Here is a 26,319-nt window from a genome sequence, read left to right as displayed (position 1 = left end):
CGCCGCCACGTGGCCCTGCCCCGCCCCGCTCACGTTCCCGGCCGGTCCCCTAAGCCCCCATGCGACCCCCTAGGCCCCCGCGCGCCCGCTCTAAAGTAAACACTCAGGAGCTGCGGCGGCCGGAAGGTGCGGTGACTCCGCCCGCTCGCCGCCTTGGTGCCGCGGGCGGCTCTGGCCATGGCCGAGGGCGTGCCGGCCTCCGCGTCGGGCGGCGCGGGCTGCAGGGGCGCGGCCGGGGCCTACACGGCGGCATCATCCAGTGGTGAGCGGGACCGCGGCGGGACCGGGACCGCCCCGGAGGATGGGAGGGGCGAGGGGGGCGAGGAAGGGGAGCGTGGCTCCCTCGGCTGCTGTCCCCAGGACCTCGGACCAAGTGCCAGGGGCGACCGCCTGCGCCCCCGGGGCCCTGGTAAAAGGCTCAAAAGGACTGCCGTTCACACGCAGGACCAGCGCTTCTTCATGCTGCTTGGGATGGGACTGGACACGCACACACACGCACACACGATGGGGCAGTGTGGGTTTCCCACCTTGGGGCCTCCCCTGTTGGTCACGCTTCCCGTGGGAAGCAATCCAGCCTGCCCTCCACCGGGGGGCTTGTTGGTGGGCCTGGGTTTACATATACATCTGAAAGCACGAGGGCTAGGCCAGGAGAGGAAATGTTTTCTCTCAGTGTGCGATCCAGAATGGGATGTTTCCTAACTTAAAGCAAAGCAGTTTTTAGCTCTAACAATGCATTCCACATTTGAGAAATACACTTCTGGCCATTTAAATAGAGGAAGAAAAAGCTGGAAAGAAAACTATCATCAGCCCTTGGGACTGATGAACTCATGGGTTTGTAGCGCTTCATAAATAGGAAAATAATTGAAACCAGTCCTAAAACATTCGTTTTAGAAGGTGAATAACTAGTAGATAGCTGATTACTTCGTTTTTTAAGTTTTAAGGAGTATTTCTCAAGAAAGAAATACTTTCTGAAAAAGTTCAATGAGTGAAATAGAAAAATGAAGGGGAGTGTTCGTGATTAGAACCCAAAAAGGCCTAAATGGTCACCCCTTTCCTCCAAAAGAAAATTTTTGATGTATTTTCCCTTGCGTAAGAGAAAAAAATCAAAAGAATAAATATTTTTAAATAATTCTGAAAATATTTTTTTAAAAAAACCAAAAAACCACAGCACACACAGTGTTGCACAGCAGGGCTCTACTTCTTTCACACTTAGACCGCTCAGCATATCTGCACCTTCAAGTTTCAGGTCAGCATTTAGTAAATGAGAGCTTCTAGGACTTGAATAAGTCGAGAGACTCGAAAGAATGCTTAGGGTTTCCGAAAATACCTAGATGTTCTCCTCAGGTCATTTGCGAACTGACGGTGCAGGCTGCCCGCAAAGCAGATGCCCTAAATCACTTAGGATGGTACTCAAGTCCTGCGTCACAAACTCCTGTCCCTGCAGGCCTCGGACCCAGGGGGCCAGGTTATGCTCTTCAGGTGGGGTGAGGCGGGGCCGTGGAAGTGAGGAGGGGCAGAGTTTCCCTTGGAAGACTGCTCTTTAGGCATCCTATCTATGAGGTGCGATGCTTGAGAGGTCATTGTGCAACCCACCTGGGTCCCTGGACTCTTTAATCAATAGAAGTTGATAAGACTCCAGAAGAGGAATTCAGGCAAGGCTTTACTGGGACTCGCGCTACAGCAAGAGGGAGCGGAAACAAGTAACAGGTCCCCTTGCTTGCTCTCCGAGGGGGGCGGGCTGTCGGGCTGGGGGGGCGGGGCTTAGGTGGCGTGCCCACCCGCTTGGTGGTGCCGTGCGCAGGGATCAGGTGCAGGACCCTGCTTTTGCTCCCAGCTCCTCAGAAGTGGCAGTTGGGTTTTGACGGTTTTGAATCTTCTTGTTCATAATTTGCCCCAGCTGCATGTGCATGCAGTTACGTGTAGTCCCTTATGTCAATAGTTTCTTTGTATTCTGATGCTCTGGGAGACGTTTGTCTGGGGCAAGCACTCTGGTAAAGGGTCCCAGGTCCCAGCCTGTCTCAGTTGGTGCTGGTGGTTTGAACATTGGCATTAAAAACACAACTGCAACCACTCCACGCTGGTTAGGATGGCCATTATCTGGTTAGGATGGCCATTATCAAACAAACAAAAATAGAAGATAACGAGTGTTTGTGAGGATGTGAAGAAATTAGAACCCTCGTGCACTCTTGGTGGGAACGTAAATTGGTGTAGCCACTGTGGAAAATAGATTAGTGGTTCCTCAAAAAATTGAAAATGGAACCACCACGTGATCCAGCAATTCCCCCTCTGGGCATATGCCCCAAAGACTTGAAAGCAAGGATTGGAACAGATATTCGCATCCCCATGTTCAGAGCAGCCTTACGCACAATAGCCAAAGATGGAAGTAACCCAAGTGTCCTTCAGCAGATGAATGGATAAACAAAATGTGGTCTATACGTACAACGCACTATTATTCAGATATAAAAAGGAAGGAAATTGTGATACGGACTGCAACATGGACGAACCTTGAAGGCATTATGCGAAATGAAATGAGCCGGTCACAGAAGGACAAATAGTATGTGATTTCACTTATATGAGGCACCAAGAGGAGTCAGCTTCATAGAGACAGAAAGGACAGTGGTGGTTGCTGGGGGCTGGGGGAGAGGGAACAGGGAGTAGCGTTTCTGGCCGGTACAGAGTTTCAGTTTTGCGAGACAACCAGAATTCTTTGGATGGATTGTGACGCACCCACAGTTGCACAACAGTGAGAAGGTACCTAATGCCGCTGAACTCTGCATTTGAAAATGGTGCATCTTATGTGACGTATATTTTACCAGAATTAAAACATGAACAATTTTTAAAAAACCAAACACAGCAGAGCCCCTCGGTTTGTAACAGAGCTAGGCGTCCTGGAAGGTGTTAGAAGATGGCCAAGGAGACCAGCTTCCTGGAAGAGTGGCAGTGGGTACCGGCGCGTGAGGTGTCCAGGTGCCCAGAAACAGCTCAGGCTTCTGAGTGAAAGCCCAGGGAGGGGCTGATTGTTGTCGCGTGAAAGAAACGCTCAGGTTTTAGCATATTCATTGTTTCATCTCCCAGTCAGTCCTGGTTGGGCTTCCAATGTTCCTTAGAGACTTCAGCGCCTCTGCCACCAACTTGTGATAAGTTCTCCAAGGACAAAGAAAGGTCCCGCAAGGAGGAAGAAAGGTCCCGCCTCTGGAAACCGAAGTACTAGAAGTTTTCTGTTTCACGGACAGGAAGGATTGTAGAAATGGGGAGAGAAGTGGTCAGACCTCTGAGGAGCACAGAAGGATGAAGTGACCTGACTTCCTCCGCTGCGGGTACAGATCTGGCAGGTCGGACAGGTGGGACCCCTGGCTCAGACCTCAGGCAAAAATTCTAAATGTCACCTAAACCCTACGCACGCGGAGCCTGGCTGTAGACCAAGTAACTGTCTCCTGCATATAAATACGGCTTTCAGATTTCTGCAGACTCTTGTGGTTCGTAAGGTGGAAATTTACTTTGAAAGGTACAGAATTCGTAATAGCCTTTGATCAGGCTGAATCAAAGGGTACAGTCACTCCCAGTGTTACATTTTTCTTTATGAGGAAAAGGAGCCCTCAGAAATGTGAGCGCTGCAGGACCTGGTGTGGGTGCTCTGAAGTTGGCAATGATCGGATTGTCCATCACTCAAAACGAGGAGAGCGCCATGAGGTTCTCAAGATCTTAGCTGTCAGCTTCGTCTGATAGTGAGACCTGGGGAAGGTGATCGACTCCAGCCTTGGACAGGCTTTATAATCATGTATAATCATGTATCGCCAAAAACCATATTGGTGGCTCCGTGTGAAAGCAAGCCTTGGCCCGTCTCACCTGCCAGGAGTCCTGGCCAGCCCTACTGCCTGCATATCCTCCTCGCGCCCCCCACCGGACCCACGTGTAGTTCAAAGTCAGGCTCACCTGCAGTAGGTGCTTCTGTGCTGCCGGTCCTGCCAACGTAGACGCCGGTCTGCCAACGTGGCCGCCGGTCTGCCAACGTGGACGCCTTTCTTGCTTCCATTCAGGATTTTGGAGGTGGACGTAAAAATGATAACAGTAAGAGCCACCGTGTGCCAGCCAGTGTACCAGCCACATCCCATGCCTGGATTTCTCATCACAAAAACTCCAAGAGACGTCTCAGAGTCAGAACCTACACCTGGGTCTGTGAGCTTTGAAGCCCTGGGTCAGAGTCACGGTCGTAAGTTCCTCTGGGCGTGGAGACTAAATGCAAAAGCACGTACTCTTTAAGCCGAAGTAAAGGCACCATCTGATCATAGACGCTCTTACAGGACCTTCCACTTGTCCACTTAGTGTGTGCTGCCCCCTCCCATGGGCCATCCGTGAGATCTGGCTGTGAACTTTGGGGAGAAGATGAAAGGCCCTGGGCGGAATCTCCTGGAGCAGCAAAAGTACCAAGCATTGGCGCTGGGCTCGCAACCAGGAGGCAGCCCTTTCTCTGAGTGTGGGCGGAGAAAAGACTCTGGTCCTGGACCTTGGTGGGATATCACTGATGGTGTAATTTGGTCTTAATTGTCCACTCAGATGGCCGTCAGACTCAGCAGTGTCATTTTGAAATAGGAGGACAAGAGGCCCAGAGCACATGAATTTCAGTGACAAGGAAGAACAACTGGCAAAAGTTTATACCCAAGCTCATTTTGGAGAGTATTTTACGCATTTCTTTTTTAAGGAGACCATTCCATGGCTACACCGGAAGTGGCTACGAATAAACAAAAGTGAGCTTGTACTTAATGTTGGTCACGTTTTGCTGCCCCTCCCCAAACTTAGCCAGTGTTTCCCTGTGACACTTCACATGCCGGTTTTTTATATGTCAGCAAATGTCTTAATAAAATAAATATCAATATCTCATGGATCTGTGAATTTGCCACTGCCCCACACACCACCAGTGACATTACCCCGTGTTCAACCGTGAAGCAAATAATTGGTGTCCCAGCAGCTGTAATTAATCCATTGTGAGGTGTCCAAAGTGTCAGGTTCCCACCCTGATGCTACGGGAGAGTCTCAGAAAATGCCCTCCTTGGGCTTGCACTGGGTTGAATGGTGCCCCACCCCCCCCACCCCCACAAATGCATGTCTGTATGGAATATCAAAACGTGACTTTGTTTGGAAATAGGGTCTTTGCAGATGTAACCAGTTAAGAGGAGGCCCCACTGGATTAGGGTGGGCCCTAAATCCAGTGATGGGCGTCCTTATAAGAAGAGACGAGGAGGGACCTCCCTGGTGGCTCAGTGTTCAGAATCCGCCTGCCAGTACAGGGGACACGGGTTCGAGCCCTGGTCCGGGAAGATCCCACATGCCGTGGAGCAACTAAGCCTGTGCGCCACAACTACTGAGCCCGTGATCTAAAGCCCAGACGCCACAACTACTGAGCACACGTGCAACAACTACTGAAGCCCACGCGCCTAGAGCCCGTGCTCCGCAACAAGAGAAGCCACCACACCACAACAGCGAGTAGCCCCTGCTCGCTGCGACTAGAGAAAGCCCGCGCGCAGCAAGGAAGACCCAACGCGGCCAAAAAAAAAAAAAAAAAAAGCGAGGAGACAGCCAGGTGAAGGCGAGGGCACTAGAGTGATGCGTCTACAAGACAAGGAGTGCCAAGGGTTTCTGGCAGCCACCGGCAGCCAGGAGGAAAGCGTGGAGCACACGCTTCCTCAGCGCCTCTGGAAGGAACCAACCTGGCTGACACCTTGATTTGGACTTTCAGCTTCCAGAACTGTGACAGAATATATTTCTGTTGCTTTAAGCCACCTGGCCTATGGTAATTGGTTACCTGAGGAAACCAATACAGGGCCACAGCTTCCCCTTACCCCGCCGTCCACCATATGTTGACTTTTCCTCCTTCCAGGAAGCAGGTGAGGTTAACAACTGTGGTCTCTTGCTCTCGAGGAAAGTAAATGTAGGCCTCAGCCTGCCTCAGCCCAGAAAATAAGCTGTAGGTCATCAGTAAGAAAGGAGGAGATGCACTGTTGGTAAATTCCCTGCTAAAGAATTCTTCATAGTTTAAAAACTATGCTGGCATGCTTTATGTATTTCTTTAAAAGAATGAGGAGAAACCTGCCAGTCTGTCCCCAACCAGAAAAGGGAAGGCTGTGACTGGGTGTCAGTGTGGACCACACCTTCTGAGCCCAGTCACCGGCACTACCTGCTCCCTCACTCCCATCCTGCTGCTGGAACAGGCACCTGGCGGTCCCCTCGGGGCTGGACTGTGGGCTGTGAGCCACGGGCACAGCCCCTCGTTGCCAGGGGACCCCACCTGCCCCGGGGCCCAGGAACATTTGGGCCATTGACGGTCCCACCCCGAGCAGGGCCCTGGGGGCTGCAGATCACATCTGAACGCTTCCAAGCTCTGCACCCAACAGGAAGTAAAGGGCAGGGAGGGTGGCCTGCTTCTCAGTCCCTTGGTGTCTTCCATCTTCCATCTCATTACAATTTAAAGAATCAAAATGTAGTGGCCCCGCCCTAAATCAATCGGGTTTAACAGTCGTGCAAATGACTGCTTCGGGGGTGGGAGGAGGGGGGAGGAGCTGTGCACGCCTGTCCTGGGTCCTAGGAAGCCACATGGGCTCCAGCTGGGTGATCGACTCTACAAGGGGTGGGGGTGGGGCATTGTTTTGTGTTTTAGCGAGTAAATCTCTATGTCACAGTGAGAGACCTTGGCTGCCACCTTTACAAAGTTACACGAAGCAGCGTCTCCTGAGCCCAGTAATTTGGGCTTCTTTTTAATACGCCTGTACGCCAGAAAGATTGAAAAACAACAACAAAGCCTCACCATAGTCGACATCAATATTCTTAACTCTGGCCTGAGCACATTACAGATGCCAGTGGGTGAGACTTTGCATTCGATAAAGTAAGCGTATTTCATTTTGTTGGGTCCCTTGCTTGCGTCTGCCCCTCATCAAAGTGTCCCACTCTAGAAAAACTGAGGCCAACCTTCTCTTCCCGCTCTTCTTCCTCCCTGCCCCCAGGTTGGTTGACACCTTCTGCATCTGCGAAGGGTGCAGTGTGTGTGCCTCGCTGCCGCATGTATGAGATTTACATGGAGACCTGCAGGCAAAATGCTCAGAACCAAGTCAACCCAGCCACGTTTGGGAAGGTAGGTTGTGAAGATAAAAATACATGTCCACTGAGTACAAAAAGCATGCAAGTTAATGATGAGGAAATGCTGGGATTTATTTGGGTCCGATGGCTTCCCAGTGGATATAACTGGCTTCACCCTGGGAACCAGCCTGAGGGCTAACATACGTCCTCCTCTCCATCTGAAAGCCATTCCGTCCTTTGTCCATACTTCATAGTGAGGGGCCAGGAAAGTTCAAGGGTGGGGTGGCATTCACCCAAGAGAATGCAGCTATGGCAGCCTCAGATACCCCCAATTCTCAGCCAGCTTGCTGGGCCATTATTCCCCGCATAGAAATGCCACAGCTCAGGACCCCACAAGCTCAAAGAGCCACTTTGTGGTGTCAGACAGCTTATGCTTCCCACAATTCGGTTGTTCCTAGGGAACTCACGGGCACTCAAATGTTTCCTCTGGAGGTTAAGAACTCTGTTAGGGGTTTGTTTAGACCACGCAAAAAAAAGCAAACGTTAGCACAAGGATGGCCTATCTGAGACCCTCCACATCTAACGTATTTATTGAGCAGCTGCTATGTGCCAGCACTGTTTTAGGTGCTGAGTGTACAACAGTGAACAGAACAGAGAAAAATTCCTGCCTTTACTACATTTATTATATTATAGTTGAGGGAGATAAAGAAGATAAAATATATAGTCTCTTAGGTGGTATAGATGCTAAATGGAGCAGAAGGAGGAAAGGACCGTGTGTGTGTTTTAGGGGAGGACTTGTAATTTGAGGGAAGGCAAACAGGGAAGGCCTCCCTGAGAAGTAACATTTGAGTCCAGATTTCCAAAAGATGAGGCAGTGAGTATGGGGCTATATGAGCAAAGAGCAGTGCAGACAGAGCCAGCGCAAAGGCCCTGAGGCAGGAGGGGGCTCAAGTAGCAAGGAGGCTGCAGTGGCTGGAGGGCAGAGACCAGGGAGAGACAACTCAGGGAGGTGGGAGGAGCCCAGGCGTGCAGGGAGTGGACAGGGATGCAGCAGCGGATGTCGTGAGAAGGAGTCAAAATCTGGGTGTATTTGGAAGACGGAGCCAATAGGATTTGCTGATGGAAAGAATTGATAGAATCACGGGGCTTAATTGTTATTAAATTAACAATAATAACTTTCAATCGTATATTGCATCCTATTTATTTTCAATCCGGTTTTCAGGAATAGACAAGACAAGTTAAAAGGAGAATTTTTTTAAAGGGATATCTCATTTAATCCAACTGCAAGAAGTTGGAGTGGGCCTCATAGAATTTAGTCCAGTACTACCCAGTAAAAATGTAATAGGAGCCATAGATACAATTTTAAATATTCTAGATCCTCATTTTAAAAGTTTTTTTAGGGTGAAATTAATTTTTTATAACTTTTAAATTCAACCCAAAATATTCAAAATACTGTCGTTCAACCTGGAATCAGTATTTAAAAATGAACGCGTTGTTTTTTGCATTCTCTTCTTCGTGCTAGATCTCAAAACTCTGACACGTCATTTCACATGTACAGCCCGTCTCAGTTCACATGTACAGCCCGTCTCAGTTCACATGTGCAGCCCGTCTCAGTTCACATGTGCAGCCCGTCTCAGTTCGGACCAGCCACACTTCAAGTGCTCAGTGGCCGCGTGTGGCTGGTGGGTCCCCTCTGAGACAGCCCATGGCTAGATTACGTCACCAGGCATCTCCTCTCTCTCCCTCTGGTGCATCCGTATGTAAACCACTGGGACGCTGCTTCTCCGCACTGGGCCGCTCCAGGCCCCTTCCCAGAAGCCAGCTTCTGCCACCACTTCACAGCTTCCCAAGGTGGCTGCTTGTCCTGTGATTCCCGTGATGCTGTCCGTGACCACCTGCCCCAGGGTCCCACACTGTAATGGTCTTTAGGCGAGAGAGGCCCACAGGGAGGACAGGTGGGTGGGAGGAAACAGTTGGCATCTTTGAGGCTTTGTCTTGTGTCACAGCCATCAGCAGAGGCTGGTAGCATTAGAAGTCAAGGAGCAAACCAGGAGTGATAACGGTGGAGGGTCCCACAGCCGGTTAAAGTGCTTGGGCAGCAAACCTGGTCTCCTTCTTTACGGGTCAGTCCTCTTTCCACCTGCTGTTCCCTCAAAAATATCCTGGACTTCCAAGAGAACTTGGAGGTCACTGGTGCAACTCCACATCCAATGCAAGAGCCCTTCAAAAGCACCTCTGGCTGGGAGCTTTTATGAGAACAAAATGCCCTCTCTGGGCAGAGACAGCCATGGGGGCTCGGAGCTGGGAGTGGGCAACGCGTTTCTGCAACAAGGAAGCTGCTTTTCCTCTGGGCAGATGCGATCCCTCCCCAGGACCCATGCTTGGCAAGCAGAGCACAGGCGGATGGAAAGCCACCCGACTCCTTGCAGGCCTGGGGACAGCTCACAGCCTGCAGGATCAGACCCTTGCAGGGGCCACCTGGCCGGTGCTGAAATGACCTGGGGGACAAGCCAGCTCACGGCCGCAGAGATTCCAGTTCAACCTCTCCCTCCCATCTTTCCTCCCTTCCTCTTGCTCCCTCTTTCTCGGTGGTCCTCAGTGGACAGAATGGAATTGGTTCATGACACGCTCTTACCTTCGGTCCGCTCACAGCCTGATTCCCTCTGGTTCTTTCGTTTGTTGCGGAGCACAGGCTCTACACGTGCAGGCTCGGCGGCCATGGCTCACGGGCCCAGCCGCTCCACGGCATGTGGGATCCTCCCGGACCGAGGCAGGAACCCATGTCCCCTGCAGCGGCAGGCGGACTCTCAACCACTGCGCCACCAGGGAAGCCCTCTTTCGTTCTTTTTAACAATGTTATAAGCATCTTTGAACCCACCGCCCCGTATGAACCATATGGCCAGATCCCTGTATCCATCTCCCTGCCTTCCCCGCTGGTGGGAACCATCAACCCCTTCATCGTTATCTTTCCTTTTTAAAAAGAGTTTTAGTGCATTTGTATGTCTTTCTGTTTTTGTTTTCTTTTTTTTTGACCTTTTACCCCCTTCACCCATTTTGACCACCCCCATCCCCGACCTCTGGTAACCATCAATCTGTTCTCTGTTTCAGTGAGATTGGTGGTTTTGTTTTACTGTTGTTTTCTACATTGCATATATAAGCAAGATCATACCATCTTTGGCTTTCTCTGTCTGACTTATTTTATATAATGTATTTCTTTTAAAAGCCCATTTTTTATTTTTGTGGCTTAACTTTTTAAAAAGGAGTGTCATGTTATATGTCATCTTTTGGGACTTTTTCCACTTATTATTATATCAAGATTCCTCTACATTCATTTGACTGTTGTGTAGTAGTTCAGTTTACCTACCTTCTCTCCCTTTGATGAGCATTTGGGTCGTTTCCCAATTTTGCTGTCGTGAACATTCACGTGTGTATCTCCTGCTATGCACGTGGAGATGTTCTCTTGGGCGTGTGTGTCCAGGGGTGAACTTGCAGGCTGACGGGCTGTGTGACTATGACGTCTGGAGATGGGACCAGATCGTTTTCTGAAATGATGGCTTCTGTTGCCCTCCCACCGACAATTCTGTAGATTCCAATGATGTTTCCAAAACACTGACATTTTTAGACCCATTTCTCTAGCCGCAGTCATCATCCCTGAAACGCAGTCATTGGTGGAAGCTCTGCACTTTGGATAATCATAAAATAAGTAGGATCTTCTAATACGGCAGTTGCTCAAATATCGGAAAGAATTGTTTAAACCTTCGTGTCTTCCCTTCTTCATTGAATACTCTTCGGTCCCAAATTTTTACTTCCCTGACTACTTGTTTCGTTTTGACTTCAATTTATTGGTGTTTCTCTTCAAAGGTAGGTTCCCCAAGGGTACAACCCAGTGTCTCAGGAGGGCTCAGAAGACGGGGCTTTTATTTCTCTTTTTTAACTTTTTGGGCTACTGTTCGCTTTCATGCTTCCATGCCACTCTGCTGGTTTCATTTTAAGCTTGTGATCCAAAAAAAGAAAAAAAAAACCCTTTGGTATTTTTTTCACACGAATTAAAAGTAAGCTAGCCCTCCCAAAACGGCTTTATAAACTGTAAAGCACTCCATGTAGGTACAATATGTTGTCCTTGTTATCAGACTGTGGTCATTATGCCCGTGACCGTGGGAACCCAAGAGCGGCTGTTCCCTTATCCCGAGTTGCAGCTTCTTGGTGCCGACCTGCCGTGTCTTCTAGACTCACAGTCATCCAGTCGTCTCAGCCTGCTGAAGCTCGCACGTGGGAATAGCACATCTCTTATCCCCCCCTCAATAAATCAAAAGCAATGTGGACACGTGCAAGGTGTTAGGCTCTGGAGCTCGCTGGGTGTCTCTGGAAGGTTTTCCAACCAGCCAGGAATTCCCCCGGCTGTCTTATCACTCAGCCCACATTTTGTCCCTTCTTCACTAGGCACATTGGGGCACTTCCTCAAAGGCTTTGCTAGTCTGGGTATCCTGGCACTAAGCCGTTTCCCTACCTGGCAGCCTTATCAGATGGGAGTGGGGTGACGAGCTTGACACGTCTTGGTTCTAGATGATCTCTACTTCCTTTTTTTAAGAAATCAAAGGGTCCTTTTCAAAACCTCTCTCAGATTTTCTTCTAAGTGGTTTCCCCTCAAGGGCAGTCCTACTACAGGGTGTTCCGAAAAAAGAGTTAAAAAGAGCGTCCGGCGCGTTACCACGGGCATTTGTCTAGCATTTTTGATCTTCCTGCTTCCCTTCGAATCCATCCCCCAAGACACTGAGGTCCTAGCTTTCAGTTCTCGTTGGGAATTTGCCCGAAGAATGAGTCAGTTCAGTGGTGCTGGTCTTGGAAAGGGACCCTGAGCTGCTGAATCTGTGACCCGGTGGAGAAGGGAGAGGAAGGGGAAAAGGATGTGATCCCAAAGCTTGTTTACAAGAGAAACAGCAAAATACCCACTTCTCACTTCCTGCCTCCCCCCTGGGATTGGGGTTGATTCCAGACTCCACACCAAGTTCCTGTGCAGATGTTGGGGTGTTTCTTGCTCTGCTCAGCAGTCCCGGGTGTACGACAGCTCATCTCACTCCCAGCGCAAGTGATGGTTTATGTGGATGAGGAAATTTCCCAAAGGCTGACTTCCTTTTTTTAAAGTAACATTTCCTGATGTTTTTCTGATTATGAAAGAACACATATTCCCTTTATAGAAAATGTGGGAATTCGAGAGAAGGGTATAAAAGAAGAAGAAGATAAATGCTGGCTACGACCCCCCTGTCCAGAGATGCAAGCACATGTGTGGTTTATTTGCAGGCCCCCGACACACTCACATACACGTGCCAGCAGGAGCGGGGAGTGATCACAGAGGCCTCTCTGTTTCCCACGTCCCTTCGGTCCTGCCCACGCGGTGGTGCTTCCTCCCTCCTGAAGGAGCATCTGAGCAGGCAGCCTGACCTCTCTAGAACTCCTTGGGTGTCACAAAGCCCCATTGTCCTTCTAGTTTACCAAACAGTATCTGTCTGACGCTTCGAATGTCCAACCCCACATAACGTCCAAACTCTGAGCCGGGTTTAACGTGGAATCGCTTCCGCAGTCCTCCAGCGAGGTTTCTCGCCAGCAGAGAACTAGTTGCGGGGGTCTTCTCTTCCTCCCTCCCATTCTTCTGCCACCTTGCTGGGTGTTGGTTGGACCCCGTGGGAGGGGAAGGTTAAGAGTGGCTGCCAAGTTTCTACTGCACAGCTTCACACTTTGGGAGGCCAGGCAGACCCTTGTCTCCTGGTGCCTTTGTTGACTTCTGCAGGGCAGCCCTTGGGAATGTCCTAGAATGCATCCCTGGCCTTGGTGAATGACTCTGAAGCCTGACTGCCCATCCTGGGGGGCCTTGCTGGGCAGAGTCCAGGCTCTCCCACCTGTCAGCTCTTTATCACGGGTGACCCGTGTCTGGCCATCGAAACTTCTCCGCCACTCTTGGCCTGAACAGGCTGTGGGTGTGCTGGGCCAGGGCAGCAGCCGTGCCCCTCTGCCTTCCCCCCAAGGCTACCGGCTGGCCAGCCGTCTCTCATCCATCCAGAGTCCTCTGCCCGAGCCAGACACTGACTGCGAGGGCCTCACGATCAGCCCTTCAGGCAAATCTGTGAAGCCCCTTCCCCTGGGCCCCAGGTGACTGGACCATCCCGTCCTGCACACCCTTCCTAGGCCAGGGAGTGGTCTTGCTGTAAGAAACCCCCTTACACATCCTCCGTTTCCTCCTCTCTCTGTCTCATGGTGGGTGATTTGAGTCGAGGACTTTTTAGAGTTTTACAACCAAATTTTAGCTGAAAGCCTGAAGGTGCAAGTCCCCTGGCAGGGCGAGTCTCACAGTTCCCCTTGCTGTCTGTCTCTGTCTTCACACCCCAGCCTCTTGTGTAGACACCACAAGGATGGATGGATTGAAAGATCAATGTGTGGATGGATGGATGGACATGTGGATGGTCAAACAGGTGGTTGGACAGACGGACAGACAGGTAGCCCTAAGCCTAGAACCAGACTAACTATCCTGGGCAAGTTATTTAACTTTTTTGTGCCTCAACTTCGTCATCTGTAAAACGAGAATATTCATAATGTTAATACCAGTACCTCCTTCATGAGAGGCTTTTAAGAAATTAATGAGAAAAACACGCGTAGAGAGAATTGGACACATAGGAAGCAACCAAGGGCTGTTAACTTTCTTAATTACGCACATACATATTTTCACTTAGAATGTCATAAACATTTTCACATTAAACTATTTCTAAATGCATGGTGTAGAATGGCTGTGAAATCTTTTCTTGGCTGTTCCAGAATCCATTTAACCGTTTTCCTTATTGGAAATGTATGAGGTTTATAATTTTTCTCTCTTCTGAGGAGCATGGGTCTCCGTCTGTATCTGGTGATTCCCCTCCGAGAGATTCTAGACAATTGTAAGCCCACGTGCTAGTTCTTGATATTCTTACCCAAATCCATAATATCCTTGACCTAGGGAACTTGTTGGGTAAGAACTACATTTAGCTGTTTCAACTTGCATTCATTGTATGGTTAGGGAGGGTGAGTTCTTTGGCGTGTGTTTTGGTTACGTGTATCCTTCATGTATGTACGTTATTATCTGATCACTTTCTATTGGGGTGTTAGTGTTTTTCCTGTTGATTTATGTGAGCTCTATGTACTAGGTAGATATGTTTTTTTTTTTTTTTTTTTACTTATTACATCTTTTGGAAATAATCATCTCAGTTGCTTTTTAAATTTTGACTGTGGTGTTCCCGATTATAAAATGAAATCACAGGATAGTCTGGGGTTGGAAATACTCAGTAAAATAAGACGTGTGGATTACTGTCCTGCCAGGCAACTAGGAATTTGTTTCTGCTTCTCCGTCCGCAACACCAGATGATACGCCAGGGCCTTGAATCTGAGCCTGCCGCGTGCTTGAGGATAATCCTTCTCGGTAGCACTTATTTTACAACTAGACCTAGAGGGAAGGTTTTAAGCGATGTTCTCAAGAGAAGATGAAGTGGTCAATCTGCGGTTGAAAGTAGGAACTTCTGGCTCCGAATGCTGCCTTTAGACGTGGCTGACGTTTTCTTTTAACTCCTGTTGTCACTTATTTTCGTCGTACATTCTGGTTCTTCTTCCCTGAAGGAGCCTCGATTTGGCCTCGTGACCTCGATGTGCCAAGACCTGCCTCTCCATCCCTAACTTGTGCCTTCCCACCTGGGCTTGGGCGGCTTCCTGGAGGAGGAGGTGGGGCCTGGCACCAGCCAAGAGAAACGCTTCAAGACACTGTCAAATCCTGCTGCTTTTGGAAGCTAAGAATAAACAAAGGAGGCTGGCAGAAGCGGAGGCTGAGTGACTACGGAGCAAATTGTAGAAAATCACAGAAATCATTACATGACAGCTTGGCACACCCTGCCTTCCTGCTTTGTATTTTGTAATTTTACCACAATCCAGGATTTCCCTTTTCAACAGGCATCCACTTGGATACCATGCTTGTCATGGACCTGTGAACGACCTGTAAACCTGGAAAAAAAACAGACTTCTGTTTTTTTAAAATGTAATTGGTCATAGACATCATATCAGTGCTGTCTAACAAAGCGCACATCAGAAAGATGGTGGGGTTTGGGACTTCCATGGCGGTCCAGTGGTTAAGACTCCGTGCTCCCAATGGAGGGGGCACGGGTTCGATCCCTGGTCGGGGAACTAAGATCCTGCATGCCGCATGGCACGGCCGAAAAAAAAAAGGTAAGATAACGGAGAGATGAAACGTTGAGTCCAGAAGTAGCTCTGTTATTCAATATTTAACGGCATTTGCTAACAAATCCTTTAAAATGAAAAAATTAGGTAAACAAATGAATAATAAAAAGTGAAAGTGCCAATCACGTTGGAAAAAAACTAGTAAAATCATGGCACACTCACATGCTGGACTATTTTGCAGTGTTTGTATTGATACTTCCCTGTTTTCAGAGGATTTTTAATGACAAGGGGAAGTGTTTATGGTACAAGCTGGAGGGAAGAAAGTGGAAAGCAGAGCTGCAGGCATGCTAATCGTGTGATGCTGGTATTTCCTGTGTAGACCCACAGAATCCGTGTACATAGTGAGGCTTCGGAAAAAGATGGGAATGAACCACATTGAGGTCTACACGGCAATATCCCTCTGAGTGGTGTTTCCTTCTTTATACTTGTCCGACTTTTCCAAATTTCAGTTACGTATATTTTCTTAATGATCGGAAAAGAGGGGATACAGTTTAAACGTGGCAAGAGATGAAGCTGGAAGTTCTAGTTTGAGATTTTCAAATTGCAGCTTTAAATCTGGCTTATTCTTTTAGCTCGTGCACTTGGTTTTCCCTGATCTTGGCACCCGGAGGTGGGGCACAAGAGGAAGTGCCAGGTAGGTTGATCATTTTTGTTTTATTATTTTTTTAAATAACACTTCTTAAAAGTTCACACGTGCGTAATAGGAAGCCAAAAAACAAAAGAAGCAAAACACAAAGTCATCCATAATCACAAGCAGTTTGTTTGTTTTATTTTAAATGTTAAAAACACACATTTTGAAAAACATCACAAAATGGGTGACCAGAGAAATGCAAAACTAAACAAACGATAAATATCACCTCTTACCAAAGAGTTCCTACAATTATATGAAATTCCCAGTGCCTGGTGTAATTCAGGTGATGCAAGGACCGAATATGAGTCTCTATCTTCTTGAGAGATTTTGTCTAAATACGAAGGTCACAGTGTGTTTTTCTGTTTCTGACACTCCCAACGTTTAGATATGTAAATGTCTAACTGTTGAAATAGTTAAGCAACTATATCCCTAGAACAATAAAACTGTTTTAATGACTCCTTGAACTGAAATCTCCATGCATTCATCTAATTCGCATATTTGGATTCTATTCTGGAGACAGAGGTACCCGGGTGATATTTTTAACTTGGAAGGAAATTCCAGTGTTATCGGGTGCATCCTGTTACAATTGTCACTCAGTTATCATTGTTATTTGTTGTTCGTTTTAAATCAAGAAAAATCAGGAGAAATCAGTGAGATCAGGAAATCAGTAAGAAGGGATGGAAGCCAAACTAGGGAAGGAGCCTGCCACCCTTGAAGGAGTGGAAGGCATGGAAGAGTTTGCCAAGCTAAACATTGGGCAACAGTTAATTTGAAAAAATTGTGTTGGGCTGCTAGGAGCCCGTACGAGCTGCTGCCTTTCCCCAGCTCAGCAGAGGAGGAACCAGCCTTCCTACTGGGGGTCTGAGAACCTGAGTCCATTCAGCAGAGGGAACACTGGCATTAGTCCACCTCCCTTTGAGAAAGTCAATGGTGGAGGAAACCGGAGGCTTTCCCTGTGGCATCTCTTTAAGATTCGAGTGTCATAAGTCGGGAAAGCAGAGGAGAACATCTGCAAGCCCGTTTCAAAGTTGATGCATGTGAAATAGTATGAAATTGTCCACCTAACGCAGCTTGGTCAGGCCGTATGACTGGTTAGCTTTTCCTGATAAATGGAGTCAGTGATGAAACCCAGAGAAGAACTCTGGGGCTTCCCTGGTGGCGCAGTGGTAGAGAGTCCGCCTGCCGATGCAGGGGACACGGGTTCGTGCCCCGGTCCGGGAAGATCCCACATGCCGCGGAGCGGCTGGGCCCGTGAGCCATGGCCGCTGAGCCTGCGCGTCCGGAGCCTGTGCTCCGCAACGGGAGAGGCCCCGGCAGTGAGAGGCCCGCGTACCGCAAAAAAAAAAAAAAAAAAAAAAAAAACCCTCTGTCTTCCTTGGCTAGTCTGTTCTGTGTCTTCTCTAAAGCACGCCAGTGGGTTGACATCATCTTGAAGACAACCTTTATTTTTCAGGTATCATTAACGATGGGATCCGTATCAAGAAAAGTTCTTTCTTGTATGCCCAGTACTGCTGCCTTCTAGGTGAAAAAAGATACCACAGGTTAGTACCTGTCATTTAGGTCACAGCCTGATCCGTATTAGGACCGTTCGTACTTTGAACCTAACTGGCTTTTCGGCTGTTGTGCCGTTCATCCTTCTTAAGGATGGAAGCACACACATCACATGACCATGCCTCTGACACGGGCCACATCGTTGGCCAGAGAAATGCACATGGCGTTCACCTCCTCGGATACTGTTCATTTTCATCCTCATCTCAGTGGCCAAAGCCGTTTTGCACAAAGTCTTTGTCCTTCTCCATCCCTGTGTCAAATACGACAGAATGAGCCACTTCCTGCGTGAAACTTCCTCTAGCCCTCAGGACTCTGCGTCATCCAGTTTCATCCCCAGAATGAGCCCTTCTTGGTCTCCTTACCTCTTCCCGCCGCCCCCAGGGCATGCATCTCCCTGAGATCCAACCGTTCGTAATCCATGATGCTCTTCCCCCACTTTGACCCCAAGACACCTCATCCCTTTCTGTCTTCCACCTGCCTCTCCATCCGTGGATGACTCCTTCTAAATCACTTGTGCTTCTCATCTCTCCCACCTCCTAGGCTTTTCTGTCTGGCTGTCTACTGGACACTTCCATCCAGAAGACCCACTGGTACCTCACACTGCGGATGCAGAAATTTAACTTCATCCTCTCCCTCCAATCACTTCTGCCTCTTGACGTCCCTATTTCCATCTGCGATCCCAGTAGATACAACCTGTGCAGGGCGTCACCCGAAAGCCATCCTTGACTCCCTCGGGTCACAAGTCCTGTTAATTCTTCCCTTTCGGGTCTCCTGACCACTCTTTATGGTTACTGATGTTTCCTTGAAGCCCTGGTCATCTCATAATAATCAGGATTATTTCCGTGGCTCCCACGTGACCTCCCTCTCCTCAGCCTCACCTCTCTGTAAACACAGCCGTGAGTAAAGCAACTACACTCTGGTAAAAATTAATTTAAAAAATTAAATTAAAAGTATAATAATAAATAAATAAATGGAAGGAGTAAGAAAATAATGGATAATCTTGATTTGGCAAAACTTAAAACTTCTTTATCTTAAATAATTAAAGGGAAATCCCATGTGTCTATGGGCCACATTCTTAGATATCATTTAACAAATATAATACTTAATAGCAAAATATTCATGTTAATTCATATGAAGGCTGAGAACCCAGCAGGACCAAAACCAAAAAGAGATATTTAAAAAAGAGAAATATGAATTCTGAAACATATCAAGAAACCTTAATACCTTAAGGAATTCTATGAAAACTGTCTTTTGTAACACTACTTATTAATATAAATACAAACCCCTAAATTTCAAAAGAAGTAAATAAATAAATAAACACAACTGTGAGACTAACCTCCCCACAATTCTGCATCTTCTTTGTCTCTTTCTTGCTCGGAAACACTCAGGAGCTGGCTCCCACCTCTTGCGTGAAGCCTACGCACCCCCCCTTTCCCAGACTGGTGTCCGCCCCCCAGATCCTTCCTACTGCACTTTATCCGACCCTGTTGCCAGTTTCTCCCCCATATAAACTGCCGGTTTCAGCCATACTCACTTTTCTCTGAAAATGCCAAATGCGGTTCTGTCTTTGCTCCTATCATCCTGTCCTTGCATGATGTCATTCCTCCTTCTCTCTGTCTCAGTGGACCTTCCTGAATCCTGTCCCTTCCCTGGGACATACCTCAGGGACCACCTGCTCCAGGGAACCGTCCTCAGCAGCCCCAGCTCTAGGGAAGACCCCCTCCTCCAGTGCCCCACGCCGCTCACTGGCTGTCGACCCAGCCAGCGTTGCCTCTTAATTCATACATTGTTCATGGAGCCTTCATGTGGCATAAATAGAGGACCACATATCCAAGTAGCCAGGGTCAATTTTACCTTTACTTCTAGCCCAGCATAATGATTAAGAGGGCCCCTTTTACTCTCCAAAGGGTTCTAGTGTGGACAAGAAACTGTAACGAATTATATGATCACCTTTTGTATAAGGTACCCTGTGTTGTAAGGCAGCGGCCAAGGGGGAGCCACGGGGAACCACCGGTATGAGTAAGACATGGACCCGTCTCTCTGATGGCTTCATAGAGGAACTAAATATACATTTCGCTTGATAGCAAGGATAACGTGATGGGTGTCGGAAGTGTACACAAGGTCCCGCGAGAACTCAGAGATGGAGAGCGCACGTCTTGGGCCAGGGGATCAGAGGGGCCCGGGAGAGAGGCGTGCTTTGAACGAAGCTGTGAAGGACAGAGCGTTGACGGGTGGAGAGGGAGGCGGGAGGGAGAGGATGTCCAGGCTTAGGGAGGGAGGTGAGCATACACAGAGGTGTGACGGCAGAGGCTCCCTGCCGTGCAGGATGCGGAGATAGGGTGGAGCCACAGCCTGGGGAAGGCACTTGAATTCGATTCTGGGGGCGGGGAGTCTGTAAGCCTTTGGAGTCGTCCTCTGGGAAACAGGGTGGTGTCATCATGGGAACCTCTGCAAGGCCAGGAACCATGGAGCTTGTTTTATCCCCAACATTGCCTAGAAACACAGTGTTGGCCCTGAAAAAGCTGTTGAAGAATGAAAAGCTTGGAATTAAGGTTTAAAGAGACTAGACTGGAAGGAGAGAGTGACAGCGGCCAGGAAATGGTCCTCAGTCGTCATGATGAGCGCCTGGACCAAAAAGGAGGCAGAGCTGCAGGACCCTTTGGAGGCAGGGTCTTTGGATGGTTGAGCCCGTGTCCACAGACGGTGGCAGGGATGACTCAACCTCGAGTCGAGTCCTTATTACCTGCTTCCCACCAGCTCCCCTCTTACATCTCTTACTCAGCCCTTAGTCACAAAGATGGAAAAATGAGAGCAGCAAAAATAGAGAAGTTAGGGAAGGGAGCCAGAAGGATGAGAGATGTGTTTCAGTCATAGTCGGACCTTTCCTTGTGCAAAGGGAATCTCTCACTTGCTGATGTGTGTGTGTCTTTGTTTGCCCAGAGCACCCAGCAGGTGGTGTGGAGAGCCCTGCATGTGCCCCCCCCCACCCACACACACACACAAGGAAAACAACCAACAGGGCAAGAACTGTGCAGCGGTGAGAGGCCATCAGTGTCCTGAGGCCTCTGCATTGATGTCACAGAGAAGGGAGCTGGAACTGGTCTTTGTGGGGAAAAAATAGGCTTTACCCTCATCGAGGAAGAGGAGGAGGGCTTCACGGGACACAGGTCAGAACAAGGATGACATGGGCTTATTCTGGAGACCAGCCCAGCAGCAGGTGCTTTTAATGTCTGCGCCCCTCACGTGTCTGATAATAGATTAACTCTAAAGTCTTGGCCAATTAAGAGATTTTTTTTTAAAGCATTAAGGTTTTTTTTTTTAATTTAATTTTATTTATTTTTTTATACAGCAGGTCCTTATTAGTCATCAGTTTTATACATATCAGTGTATACATGTCAATCCCAATCTCCCAATTCATCCCACCACCACCACCCCGCCACTTTCCTTGGTGTCCATACGTTTGTTCTCTACATCTGTGTCTCAACTTCTGCCCTGCAAACCAGTTCATCTGTACCATCTTTCTAGGTTCCACATATATGCATTAATATACAACATTTGTTTTTCTCTTTCTGACTTACTTCACTCTGTGTGACAGTCTCTAGGCCCATCCACGTCTCTACAAATGACCCAATTTCGTTGTATATATGTACCACGTCTTCTTTATCCATTCGTCTGTCCATGGGCATTTAGGTTGCTTCCGTGACCTGGCCATTGTAAATAGTGCTGCAGTGAACACTGGGGTGCATGTGTCTTTTACAATTATGGTTTTCTCCAGATTTATGCCCAGTAGTGGGATTGCTGCGTCACATGGTAATTCTGTTTTCAGTTTTTTAAGGAACCTCCATGCTATTCTCCATAGTGACTATATCAATTTACACTCCCACCAACAGTGCAGGAGGGTTCCCTTTTCTCCACACCCTCTCCAGCACTTGTTGTTTGTAGATTTTCTGATGATGGCCATTCTAACTGGTGTGAGGAGATACCTCATTGTAGTTTTGATTTGCATTTCTCTAATAATTAGTGATGTTGAGCATCTTTTCATGTGTTTGTTGGCCATCTGTATATCTTCTTTGGAGAAATGTCTGTTTAGGTCTTCGGCCCATTTTTGGATTGGGTTGTTTGTTTTTTTGATATTGAGCTGCATGAGCTGCTTGTAAATTTTGGAGATGAATCCTTTGTCAGTTGCTTCATTTGCAAATATTTTCTCCCATTCTGAGGGTTGCCTTTTCATCTTGTTTATGGTTTCCTTTGCTGTGCAAAAGCTTTGAAGTTTCATTAGGTCCCATTTGTTTATTTTTGTTTTTATTTCCATTACTCTAGGAGGTGGGTCAAAAATGATCTTGCTGTGATTTATGTCAAAGGGTGTTCTTCCTATGTTTTTCTCTAAGAGTTTTATAGTGTCCGGTCTTACATTTAGGTCTCTAATCCATTTTGAGTTTATTTTTGTGTATGGTGTTCGGGAGTGTTCTAATTTCATTCTTTTACATGTAGCTGTCCAGTTTTCCCAGCACCACTTATTGAAGAGACTGTCTTTTCTCCATTGTATATCCTTGCCTCCTTTGTCATAGATGAGTTGACCATAGGTGCGTGGGTTTATCTCTGGGCTTTCTGTCCTGTTCCATTGATCTATATTTCTGTTTTTGTGCCAGTACCATATTGTCTTGATTACTGTAGCTTAAAAAGCATTAAGGTTTAAGGGTAAGTTTCTTACCGACACCGTGTTTTAAGAAATACAACATGTATATTTCGAAGGCAGAATCTAATAAATCTTAATACTGTTGTTAACCTATGAACTATGCTGGTGAAACTGTTTTCTATTTTATTATGTGACATCTTTTACATTAGGACCCGTGTGACCTTTTAAAAATTAGGTCTGAAAATAAAAACTTCATCTCTTTTTGAATTATGGTTTTCTCAGGGTATATGCCCAGTAGTGGGATTGCTGGGTCATATGGTAGTTCTATTTGTAGTTTTTTAAGGAACCTCCATACTGTTCTCCATAGTGGCTGAACCAATTCACATTCCCACCAGCAGTGCAAGAGTGTCCCCTTTTCTCCACACCCTCTCCAGCACTTGTTGTTTGTAGATTTTCTGATGATGGCCATTCTAACTGGTGTGAGGAGATACCTCATTGTAGTTTTGATTTGCATTTCTCTAATAATTAGTGATGTTGAGCATCTTTTCATGTGTTTGTTGGCCATCTGTATATCTTCTTTGGAGAAATGTCTGTTTAGGTCTTCGGCCCATTTTTGGATTGGGTTGTTTGTTTTTTTGATATTGAGCTGCATGAGCTGCTTGTAAATTTTGGAGATGAATCCTTTGTCAGTTGCTTCATTTGCAAATATTTTCTCCCATTCTGAGGGTTGCCTTTTCATCTTGTTTATGGTTTCCTTTGCTGTGCAAAAGCTTTGAAGTTTCATTAGGTCCCATTTGTTTATTTTTGTTTTTATTTCCATTACTCTAGGAGGTGGGTCAAAAATGATCTTGCTGTGATTTATGTCAAAGGGTGTTCTTCCTATGTTTTTCTCTAAGAGTTTTATAGTGTCCGGTCTTACATTTAGGTCTCTAATCCATTTTGAGTTTATTTTTGTGTATGGTGTTCGGGAGTGTTCTAATTTCATTCTTTTACATGTAGCTGTCCAGTTTTCCCAGCACCACTTATTGAAGAGACTGTCTTTTCTCCATTGTATATCCTTGCCTCCTTTGTCATAGATGAGTTGACCATAGGTGCGTGGGTTTATCTCTGGGCTTTCTGTCCTGTTCCATTGATCTATATTTCTGTTTTTGTGCCAGTACCATATTGTCTTGATTACTGTAGCTTAAAAAGCATTAAGGTTTAAGGGTAAGTTTCTTACCGACACCGTGTTTTAAGAAATACAACATGTATATTTCGAAGGCAGAATCTAATAAATCTTAATACTGTTGTTAACCTATGAACTATGCTGGTGAAACTGTTTTCTATTTTATTATGTGACATCTTTTACATTAGGACCCGTGTGACCTTTTAAAAATTAGGTCTGAAAATAAAAACTTCATCTCTCTGCTTTCCAGGTAATGAAAACTATATCTCTCATCCATTCATTTATCTGTTCATTCAACAAATATGTAAGTTCCTACACTAAGTCAGGCCCTGTTCTAGCCACTGGTGATGAAGCAGTAAGCAGGATAAACAAGGCCTTCCCACTGGTCAGGTTTATTTATTTTTTTAATTATTATTTTGTTTTGCCCCAGCTTTTTCTGTGTGTGTGTGTGGCTGTGCCACGTGGCATGCAAGATCTTAGTTCCCCGACGAGGGATCGAGCCCATGCCCCCTGCAGTGGAAGTGTGGAGTCCTAACCACTGGACTGCCGGGGAATTCCCCCTCTGGTCAGTTTTAGTTGGGGAGAAAGACAGTCAAAAAGGAACGATAGTGAGATTGAGCTGAAGACAATAAAATGCAGTCATGGGAGGCCTCCCTGGGAAGATGCCTTTGGAGCAGAAATGTGAAAAAAAACAAGTGGCCAAGTGAAGATCTGGGGGACAAGCATTCCGGGAGGGGAAAGGGCAAGTGCAGAGGGCCTGGGGCAGGGATGAGTACAAAAAAGAGCAAGGAAGTCTGAGGGTGGAGGTTGGCATGAACAGGAGAGTGGGCGGAGGGGGATCTGAAAACACAGGCAGGGCCCACAGGTCTTGGGAAGGAGGCGGGATGTTATTCCGAGTGTGATGTGAGCCGCTGGGGAGACTCAGGCTGGGGAGTGAAGCAGGCTGATTGGCATGTCAATTGGAGATCCTCTGGCAGCTGTGCTAATTCTGGGCTGTAGGAGGAGATGGAAGAGGAGGGGGAGGGGCCCGTGAGGAGGCTTAGCAGCAGCCCTGGCAGAAGTGCCCACTGAGACTTGTCACTGGAATTCCTTTCATTCTCTGAAAGAGGCAGCAGAATACCAAGCAACACTACACGTGGACAGGAGCAGAGACTCTAGGACAGACTCCCCAGCTCCACCTCTAGTAAGCTGTGTGATCTTAGGCAAGTCACTCAACCTCTCTGTGTCTCAGATTCCTCACCCATTAACAAGGATACTAATATCTACGTCACAGGGCTGTTGTAAAGATTAAATGAATTAATACAAGGAAAATGCTTAAAACAGTACCTGGCACATGGTAAACATTTAATAAGACTCTTCAGCATATTGCCCTTGGCTTTGATGTATTTATTTTAATATATCTGCATGATTTTTTCATAGTGTTATGTGTATTATTTTTATTTTGGCTCTTGTGTTTTTCGATTCTATCACTCCCACTTGGTTCTGTTGTGTAACTTCTGTTTCCTTGCAGAGGTTTTCTATTTTTTTAATCTGTTTCAAAAGAATTCATAATTACTTGGAACACTACTATAATGACTGTGTGAAAATCTTTGTCACATAATTCCAACATCTGGTTCATCTCAGTGTTAGCGTCAGTAGATTGTCTTTTCTGATGCAAACTGTGATTTACCTAACTCTTAGTATCCCTCCCCTCCTTCCTTCCTTCCTTCCTTCCTTTCTTTTTTTATTGAGGTATAATTGATATACAACATAATATTAGCTTCAGGCGTACAACATAATGGTTAGATATTTGTGTATATTGCAAAGTGACCATCACAATAAGTCTAGCTATCATCTGTCACCACACATAGTTACAGAATTTTTTCTGGTCATGGTGACTTTTAAGATCTACTCTGTTAGTGAATTTCAAATATATGACACAGTATTAGTCTAATCATCCTGCTATACATCACGTTCCCAGGACTTACTTATTTTATACCTGGAAGTTTGTACCTTTTGTCTCCCTTCACCCCTTTTGCCCACCCTCCAGCACCACCAGCCCCTGCATCCCTGGCAGCCACTGCATCTATGAGCTTGGTTTTTGCTTTGCTTTTTCTTTTTAGATTCCACGTGCAAGTGAGATCATACGATATTTGTCTTTTTCTGTCTGGCTTATTTCACTTAGCGTACTGCCCTCAGGGTCCATCCATGTTGTCCCAAATGGCAAGATTTCATTCTTTTTTATGGCTGAATATCATTCCACTGTGTATATATACCATAATTGCTTTATTCGTTCACCTGTCAGTGGACACGTAGGTCGTTTTCATATCTCGGCTGGTGTAAATAATGCTGCAGTGATCATGGAGGTACATGTATCTTTGCAAGTTAGTGCTTTTGTTTTCTTCAGATAAATCCCCAGGAGTGGGATTGGTGGATCATATGGTGTTTTTACATTCCCGCCAGCAGTGCACAAGGGCTCCCTTTTCTCCACACCCTCTCCAGCACTTGTTCTCTCCTGTCTTCTTCTTTTTTTTTTTTTTTTTACATCTTTATTGGAGTATAATTGCTTTACAATGGTGTGTTAGTTTCTGCTTTATAACAAAGTGAATCAGTTATACATATACATATGTTCCCATATCTCTTCCCTCTTGCGTCTCCTGTCTTCCTGATGACAGCCATTCTAACAGGTGTGAGGTGATACCTCCCTGTGAAGGAAACGATGTGCATTTCCCTGATGATCAGTGATGTTGAGCACCTTTTCATATACTTGTCGGCCATCTGCATGTCTTCATTGCAAAAACGTCTGTTCAGATATTCTGCCCATTTTTAATTGGATTGTTTGGTGTTTGCTGTTGAGTTGTATGAGCTCTTTCTATTTTAGATATTAACCCCTTATCAGAGATAGGATTTGCAAATATTTTCTCCAGTTCCATAGGTTGACTTTTCACTTTGTTGATGGTCTCCTTTACCGTGCATAAGGTTTTTAGTTTGATGTAATCCCACTTCTTTGTTTTTGCTTTTGTTGCTTTTACTTTTGGGGTC

General features: G+C 46.8%; 1 protein-coding gene across 1 annotated transcript in view; it reads left to right on the top strand.

Moving 5' to 3' along the window:
- The first annotated feature begins 177 nt into the window (after window positions 1-177).
- The window catches only part of RFX8 (regulatory factor X8), a 63,175-nt gene continuing 37,033 nt past the window's right edge, over window positions 178-26,319 (top strand). Inside the window, 4 exon segments of the mRNA XM_024743974.1 lie at window positions 178-262; window positions 6,996-7,123; window positions 15,888-15,952; window positions 17,404-17,487. Coding sequence (XP_024599742.1) covers window positions 178-262; window positions 6,996-7,123; window positions 15,888-15,952; window positions 17,404-17,487 — 362 coding nt within the window.

This window comes from Neophocaena asiaeorientalis, unplaced genomic scaffold (assembly GCF_003031525.2).
Source record: "Neophocaena asiaeorientalis asiaeorientalis breed wild unplaced genomic scaffold, Neophocaena_asiaeorientalis_V1.1 scaffold114, whole genome shotgun sequence".
NCBI classification, from domain to species: domain Eukaryota; kingdom Metazoa; phylum Chordata; class Mammalia; order Artiodactyla; family Phocoenidae; genus Neophocaena; species Neophocaena asiaeorientalis.
Note: the sequence above shows the minus strand (reverse complement) of the source record. Positions and strands in the feature narration are given on the sequence as shown.